Genomic DNA, 8,798 nt, shown 5'->3' on the forward strand with positions numbered 1-8,798 from the left:
AGGAAAAACTTCTTTACTGAAAGAGTGGTGAAACATTGGACCAGGCTGCACAGGGAAGTGGTGGAGTCCCCATCCCTGGAGGTATTTAAAAGACATTGTAGATGCGCACTTAGGGACATGGTTTAGTGGGCATGGTGGTGTTGGGTTGACGGTTGGACTCGATGATCTTAGAGGTCTTTTCCAACCTCAATGATTCTGTGATTCTATGATTCTATATCCTTGAGCACAGAAATGGCAGGGTGACACTCGGAAACTGCTCAGCAGGAGCCGCAACATAGCACTAGTGAAAAACATAAAGACTGAAAAAATTCCTGGTGTGGAGCTGCCTTTGGTGGGGTTCCCTGCAGAAAGGGGATGGAGAAACACAGATCTCCCCCGGAGGTGCCCCCCACTTGAGCACAGAAATGGCAGGGTGACACTCGGAAACTGCTCAGCAGGAGCCGCAACATAGCACTAGTGAAAAACATAAAGACTGAAAAAATTCCTGGTGTGGAGCTGCCTTTGGTGGGGTTCCCTGCAGAAAGGGGATGGAGAAACACAGATCTCCCCCGGAGGTGCCCCCCACCCAGCCCAGAGCCCCCCACAGCCCCGGCTCTGCTCTCACCCTGCCCTGCTGTCTGCAAAGCCAGTTCCCATTTGTCAGGATCTGTCCCTGGCACAGGGTCCTTCCATACTCTTGCTTTTATGCAGCACTGCTCCTGGTGTGTGCTGGGGTAATCAAAGCTGGAGCCTGATCCCCCCAAAATCATCATGGACATGAAAGCCGGCTCCTGGATTGTTCCCAGGCTGCTGCAACCTGCGCAGGGCAGACATGGACTATACACCAGGCAAATGCTTCCCATATGCCTTTATTTGCAAAGTTACAGGATTTTTTTACAGGCACTGTGCGTTGGTGTTTCAGACTGGTTTGGATTTTTCTCTGTATTACCAATGACCAAGAGGGGAGGTGGGAGCCGGGAAAATCCCTCACAGCAACCATTCCAGCCTCCAGAAAGGCATAAGACATCTGAGAGGAACAATCTGCTTCTTCTGAAGCCACGAAGCAAGGAATCTGGTTTATAAACAGGCTTAAAAAATAATATACATATATAGGAGCAGCTCAAAGCTAAAGTACAGCGATAACTGGTACATACCTATGCATATCTCTTCACACCCTTTCTCCAAAGCTGGAAAAGGGATGGTTTAAAAACTAAAAACACAGTTTAAAAAAAAAAATAAACAGGGATTCCATGCATTAAGGTTTAGTGTTTTGTGCAATTAAAATGGGATGAAAATAAATATAACTTAAAAAAACCCAACCTTTTCCATGACACTAATGGAACAGAGGCAAGTCTATAAGGCACTTCCACATGGGCTATTCTAGAAAGCCTGGCAAAGAGCTAAAACAGTGCAACCATTTACAATGGCATCAGATGACCTAAAGACATCTGCCTGGTGAAATATGAACTGAGAAAAACCTTAGGAAACTTCAATAGTCGGGAAAGAGGCTGGGGCATGGCTGCAGACAGCTCAATGGCCAATTCCTCCTCCTTATTGCTGCCAGGAGAAGACCTCCCCCACCGAGGATGCTGGACCCACCGAATGATGGCAGAGGGGGTCTAGAGCACTGCTCCTGGGGAGCGAGATGAGACGGTGGGTTTGGGGATGGAGTGGGTGAGGGATTTGCGGCTGTCGATCTCCTGCACCACCTCCAGCGCTGCACTCTCCTTCTGTCCTCAATGCGAGGGACTCCCTGGCTTGCCCTGCAGCCTCCCCTGCCCGCTGTCCTCTCAGTCGCTGACCTTTAGCAAGCAAGCAGCTTAGTTCAAATGTTCCAGGAAGTTAAAAAATAGCCTCCGCCCTAAATAGGGAACTGGGTGTTTTCACAGGAGCGGGAGCGCAGAGGCCATATACGCATCCTGAGCAGGCTGGGAAGCCAGCGCCGAAGAGCAGCAGCAGAGTCAGCCAGCTCTGCGGAAAAAAAGGGAAGGCATGGGGATGCCTGACCCCAACTCTGCTTCACCAAAGATGACTAACCTGGCCACCTCGAGAGCTGCTTTGCTGCTGTAACCCTTTGCCCACCGCCAATAAAAATTACAGAGATGCTCCAGGCAGGAGGGTTGCCCTGGGCCAGGAGCGGGCATTGGCGGCACTACCCCTACACACGTGCTCACCTGCTGCCAAAAAAGACCAATCAACCTGGATGGCTACTTTAGGTCTCATAGTAGTCCCTTATAAGCTATTTTTCTCCCCCCTCCCCCCCCGCCCAAAGTCTTTATTCCCCGTGGAGGGCTGGAGCCCCCAGCTAAGGAGGTCTGGAAGCAGCTCCTAGCAGGGGAGCTGGGTCTCTAGAGAGGAGCTTGAAGTGTTACCCACCACGGGGCACGTGGGTGGGAAGCACCTGGCCATTGTAAATACCTGTGCCTGAGCACATGGCCCCGCAGCAGGAGAGAAACCCTCGCCCCCGCCAATAAATTACAGAGATGCTCCAGGCAGGAGGGTTGCCCTGGGCCAGGAGCGGGCATTGGCGGCACTACCCCTACACACGTGCTCACCTGCTGCCAAAAAAGACCAATCAACCTGGATGGCTACTTTAGGTCTCATAGTAGTCCCTTATAAGCTATTTTTCTCCCCCCTCCCCCCCCGCCCAAAGTCTTTATTCCCCGTGGAGGGCTGGAGCCCCCAGCTAAGGAGGTCTGGAAGCAGCTCCTAGCAGGGGAGCTGGGTCTCTAGAGAGGAGCTTGAAGTGTTACCCACCACGGGGCACGTGGGTGGGAAGCACCTGGCCATTGTAAATACCTGTGCCTGAGCACATGGCCCCGCAGCAGGAGAGAAACCCTCGCCCTCCAGTGCCACCTGAAAATAACTGAGCAACCTCTACAGGATGTCTTGAACGCAAAGAAAAACCCAAATCTGCCCTCCTAGCATCTCTTAAGGACTCGGCCCAGCTAGGTCCCTAGGCTGAAAGGTGCTGGCAAAGACAACTAAAGGGCTTCCACCCCAGTATCCTTCGCCATCTCCAGGCCTTGCTCACACACCCTGTCTGCCAGAGGGTCCTGAGCACGGCCACTGAGTGTTTTCGGCTCCTTCCTTCGCCAGCCCCCTTAAAGGCCCTTTTAAAATCAGGCTGCGCAAGAGACAAAAGCACGACAGGCAAAGCACGCGCTTGCCTAAGCAATCCCTCCAGGCTGCTCCCGGCCGGCATGGCCATGTGCTCCTACTGACTCTGCGAAGCCAAGGTTTCAAGTTCAGCTTTTGTTCTGGCAGGTTAGCTCTCTATTTACATGGAGAGGAAAAAAAAAAAAACCAAGACAACCTAAAAAACCACAACAAAACCACATTAAATAGGGAGAGTATAGCTTTCAAATGGGAAGGGCAAGGACTGGAAAGTGTCTTGTAGTGCAGTTCAGAAGAGTCAGTCAGGGGCAGGTTGGGGGTAGTGGCAGTCGGACACGCAGCTTTAATGCAAGTCTTCGCTCTGGGACAACTCTGTCAGGATCTGAATGAGGTTGTCCAGCCCCCAGAGGTAGCCGTCCTCTCTGTTCCCTTCCACCCAGGGCACGTTGTGCTGGAGAACTTGTCCCTCCGGCAGCGGGGTGGTTTTCCCAAAGTCAATCATCCAGACTTTGGCCTGTTCCTTCTTGTCGTGAATGAAGAGGAGGGAGCTCCCGATTACCTGCAGAGAGGAGAGACCAGTTAGTGGTGCTCCTATTGCTCATTCTCACCCAGCTTTGGGGCTTTCAGACACCTTATCTCAGGCTGCATTTGCAAGAGATGATGCTGAGATTTTGCATGAGCAAAAGCAAGCTCTGTGTGTTGCTGGCTGTGTTTGCACATGCAAATTGGTTATGCAGACAAGCTGATTTACTCATACAAATCCCAGCTCTTGGCAGAAGGAGAGGATCAGAAAACATGAGCATGGAAGATAGAGATGTCATTTTGGAAACTGAGTCAAGGTCCCCGCGGAAGGAATGAGATGAATTGTCTCAGCCTTCAGATGGGGATTTTTTCCAAGTCCGATCCTTTGTGACCAGCTCATGCTATTCACACTCACCAGCCCTGCAGACATCACCACAGGGATGGGTACGCTCCAAGTACCAGTTACCTGCAATGTGCTATCTCCTGCCTGAAACACCTCCTGGCTTTCACAGAGCTCTGGGGATGCAAGTTACAGAGGTGCATGTACATGAATTTCCTTTTCCATGAGTTTACTCAGCTGCATCTGCTTTGAAGGGCTCTTTCATATCCCGATTGGCCTTTGGGAAAATCCTGCAGCAAGTATTGTCCTGGGCACGCCCGGGGAAGCCCATGGTGCATTTGGGGATGTGAAGCACATCGCCTCTGACAGCAGAAGTCTCAAGGCCTGTTGCAGCAGGACGAGACACCACGAGCCCAGTGCTCACCACCCATGGAGTAAAGAGATGCTCAGCAGGTGGGTACCTCCAGCTCAGCCCCCTGGCCCATCCTGGCTCGCAGTCCCAGCCAGGCTGCCACCCAGCAGCAGCTCCAATGTGGCTTTCCTGATGCTTGGGGAACACATATCGGTGTCAGGCCATTCACCATCGTGCTCTTCTGCTGAATCTGCTCCTCCAGTCAGAAGATTTTAGCCGGCAGTACTACAGAAAAGCACCAATGAGTGTGCTTCAGAGCTGTCCCAAATGAAGATTACTTTCCACATTATGTCCGATGTGCATGAATTGGTGGATTACAAACTCGCTTGCCCTTGTATTACAAATAGAGACCTTGGTGACCAGAGTGCAATGGCTGTTAGCAGACAGGACGCAGTGTGCTGAGAGCCGGGAGCGCCCCATAAACTGTGCAGATATGTGGAGGAGCGCAGCTCTAGGGGCATCCAGCTGGTGTCAGCGCTCCAAAACAGCAGCACCAAATGTTACCGGGGACTCCCATGTCCGTGCTATCAGCAGGGTTTAGTTTGAGGTTTGCCTTTAGACGAGGGTTTTGAACGGGAAGCATGTACTGTTTGCAAAAGCTATTATGAATTTACATTTTTGAGGAGACTTCCTCCTCCAGCGCATTGGGAAGACATCCAAGGTCCAGAGATACATATTATTTCCCAGAAATGCTTATCTCTAGCTCTTCTCCTTCTAAGCTCTTATAGTTGTCTCTTGGCCAGGACAGAGCATTTTAACTTTAAGGAAAAGCCTTTTGCTGACATTCTTCGCTCGTCTGTCCTGGGTTGCCGAATTCTCCTGCAGCTCCTCGGAGGAACCCTGCCCAGCAAGGGCCCCGTGGAGCAACACGCAGAGCTTGGCAGACCTTCTGCTGCGCTTCGTCTCGAAGTGGGATGGAAAGTCAAAGCTGCTGCTTTTTAATTTTTAAGGAGTAGAAACTCCTTTCAAAACCTCCTTAAAAGGCTGTTTTGTTTCTGTGTTTTCAAATGAAACCCTGGCACTTGGTTTCAGGGAGCATTTTGTTTCTCATGTTGAACCGACCTGAAACCCTCGGTTTCAACATTTCCCTTCCAATTGCCTTACAGGCACTGCCAGCAGGAGGCACGGCCCCTCCTGCCTCCGGCACCCGGCAAGGCCCTCTGTGTGCGGCCGGCGCTGAGGTGGCTCACACGGCTCCGGCTGAGGGACAGTGGGCTCTTGGAGCTGTGGCTTCTGCTCCCTGTGAGTCGAGGGTTCCTACGAGACTCTTTTGCCCATAGACAACATGTGCCAAGGACGTGTGCTCTCATGTTTTGTTAAATAGATGCAATGGCAAATACTCTTTGCCAATGCTAAATCAATAAAATAATTTAATTAAATTATGGAGCATTCCAATTCCTGTTGAAATGGCCAAAAAATGTAGTGCTTCCTCTTTGTTTTCCCACCAGAACTGAATTTTCACTGTTGAAAATGTTGATTTCGTGGACACTCATTTCTGGAGGAAAGTCCTTCCAAGGGAAGAGTCCTTACCGCGGTGCCCCAACCAGCTCAGCAAAGGCAGTTTTGGGATATCTGCAATTTATGGCTACGTTGAAGCCTTGTTTGATCACATGGAGCAACTGGCAGCCAAATGATACCTGACGTGCATTCAGACAGGCATTTCTCTCCAGAAAACCCCTATACTTTTTACATTAAGGATTCTTCCCTGTCATATAAACTCACAAGCAGTCTGAATTCCTCCTAGATCACTTTTAATCTGTATGAACATTGGTTTTCAGTAGATTTGAGCCCATGTCAGATGCATGAACATTATATCAGTCATCAGCTGTATTTCCACATAAGTATTAGATAAACAGGGGCATGAAAATATGGATATAAGAATAAATTCAAAATTGTATAAGTTTACAGCCTCTGACTTTGACTTCTCTTCTCTCCTTGGACAAGCTGAGATTAAACCGTTTGCATTTCCAGGCAGATTTATCTAAACACAAGTATTACCTCATGGCATTTGAAGAACGGGGATGTCTCCAGGGTAGCGCGGATACCCTTCAACCGGTTAAGGTAACTGTTCTGGAATTACAAAAGAAAAAAAAAAACCAAAACCCAGCGTCAGCGCTGCAGGAAGCCTACATAAAAACTGCTGCACGGGGCAGACAGGAAAGTCACCCCTCCCAGCATCCTCTCCATGATACCATGTTTGCATGGAGAGATGCCGGGTGTGTCCCTCAGCCGCCCTGCGCTCAGCATCCTCCCACAGACCTGTCCCCTGGGAGGGTGTCCCCTCTTTTTTGGGATCCACTTATCCTTTTGGCCTCTATGGCATCCTGTGAGCTCCTGTGGCTTCCAAAACTTAGTGCGAGCATTTGCTTTTGCTGAACCGGTGCTTTCTGCGGACTTTCCCTGCTGCATCCATGGTGCTCCCAAGGAGGGAACGGCTAATTCAGCAGCCGCTGCTGTGCATACACAGCCAGGCTGCTTTTTTCTCTCACCTGCACTCTTTTTAACAGGTCAGCTCTTCACCTCCTCTGTCATTTTATCACTCAGTCAGTCAAGCGTCGTGAGACACTTCTGTAACTCTGTATCAGCACTTCTGCAAAGTTGGTACCGCAGGTGGAAGGGCTTTCACGCTAGTCAGCATGCAGGTCAAGACCCACGCGCCTGTTTAAGCATCCCTGCAAATTGCTGGAAGGCACTAAACATTCTCAGGGGACCCCTTTGATAATTTGATTTTGAGGTTTAGATAGATGGACTAAGCGCAGGAACATGCACAGCAGGTATCTGAGCACTATAATACACCTAAATTTTCACACTTTGACTGCGTGGGGAGATGTGGGGGTCGCTGTATTACAATGGTTTGGCCAAGGAGCCCCGTCCAGAGCCAGGACAAGACGGTGTGAGTGTGCTCCAAACTCTTTGGGGATAAAATGCAGCCAGGCAACTTCATTTTCAGATCCAGGAATGATCCCTGGGTAACTCTTGTCAAAGCAAACATGCCAGTTTGAAGGAGGCAGTGCCAAGGGCCACTCCAGCTGGAGCCTTGCATTTGTAGGCTTTATATAGTACAGCTTAAAATGGGAGCGCTTTGTCAAATAGGATATTTGACACAGTCAGTGTAAATTGTTTACAGCTACATCTCTTATTCTCCTGGCAACCTAGAGAAACTTGGGAAATGCTAACCACAGATTGCCCATGCGAAGGGTGCCTGGCGCAGGCAGGGGGATGCCTTGGCCACCCTTCCTGCGAGACCAAGCGCAGGGCAGCCTGCTCTGCCAGGGTGGGAGCCCCTGCCAGTGCATACTGGGGTAAAGAGCAGGCTCAGAGGCTGCTGTCAGCCCCAGGGATGAGGGGGCAGAGCGTGGCTGTGCCTCCGCAGCGGGTTTTGGGGCCAACCCTCAGCAGACTCGGACCCGGCTCAAGCAGTGCTGCTGCAGTAAACGTGTCCCCTCCCAGCCCTATGCTGCTCTCCCCTCACCCCTGTGCCAGGATGGTGTTTCTCTTTGCCATTTTTCATGCTTTTTTAAGAGAGATTGCTCAGGCTGCAGCCCCTCAGGGCAGGGAGCTGATGAGCCGAGGCCAGCCTCCACAGGAGGAGCCCTCTCCAGGCAGCACCCCCAGCATCCCCCACTCACCAAAACATTGCAGTTTCCTCTGGTGAACTCCCTGAAGGCCTCTGTGACTTGTTCCTTTGTCCGCGTCTTCTTGAAGTCCCGGTTCACAGTGCCATCCTCTTTCTTGAAAAGAAGGGAGAGCGGTGAGTAGGATGGGGAGGGAGGGAGCTGGGGCAGGACTGGTGTTTCAGCAGCCATGCATGTCCCATGAGTAGGATGCGACCAACCTTTCTGGCAGCTGAAGGACCTGTCTATGGAGGAGGGGTGAGCAGAGGCAGCAGCTCTCTGCCTTGCACATCCCAAATCATCTCACAGCTCTGCTGCATTGCCCCCTAATGCAAATGGCAAGTCTCCATCATCACAAGCTTGCCGAGGTCACCAGCAATGTGGACAAGCTACCTCTCATGGACCTGGCGCTTGCTGCCAACAGAGGCTGGAGACCACCTGTTTCTGGCCATGCTGTGCCCAAATGGCTTCCCGTTGCTGCTGTGGCTGAGCACAGGTGCTGACACCAGCCTCGGGCTGCACCCCTGCTGGGGGAATAAAGCAGAGCATGACCACGGCAGGACAAAACTGAGTGTGGATGGAGACAACATCTCAGGAGCAGGCAAAAAAAGCCCTCCACGAACCACTGCAGCAAGGAGATGAAGGCAAGGAGCAAGCCCCACGACTGTCTTGCCTCACTAGTCTTTTGATAGTCCACGGATAGCAAACCCTCAAAGGCAGCAGCCTGGCACTGAGATGCAGTGAGCAGCCTTGTGCTCTCCTCTGCCTCTTCCCCAGAGCCACATCCGTGCTTGGCCCGCCGCAGGGAGGGCAC

General features: G+C 51.4%; 1 protein-coding gene across 1 annotated transcript in view; it reads right to left on the bottom strand.

Moving 5' to 3' along the window:
- Positions 1-3,322: 3,322 nt before the first annotated feature.
- The window catches only part of ITPKB (inositol-trisphosphate 3-kinase B), a 28,495-nt gene continuing 23,019 nt past the window's right edge, over positions 3,323-8,798 (bottom strand). The window contains exons 5-7 of the mRNA XM_009285584.1: positions 8,000-8,101; positions 6,369-6,440; positions 3,323-3,655 (exon numbers count right to left, since the gene is read on the bottom strand). Coding sequence (XP_009283859.1) covers positions 3,440-3,655; positions 6,369-6,440; positions 8,000-8,101 — 390 coding nt within the window. The 3' untranslated portion in view covers positions 3,323-3,439. The remainder of the gene's footprint in view (positions 3,656-6,368; positions 6,441-7,999; positions 8,102-8,798) is intronic.

This window comes from Aptenodytes forsteri, unplaced genomic scaffold (assembly GCF_000699145.1).
Source record: "Aptenodytes forsteri isolate BGI_AS27 unplaced genomic scaffold, ASM69914v1 Scaffold280, whole genome shotgun sequence".
Taxonomy (NCBI): domain Eukaryota; kingdom Metazoa; phylum Chordata; class Aves; order Sphenisciformes; family Spheniscidae; genus Aptenodytes; species Aptenodytes forsteri.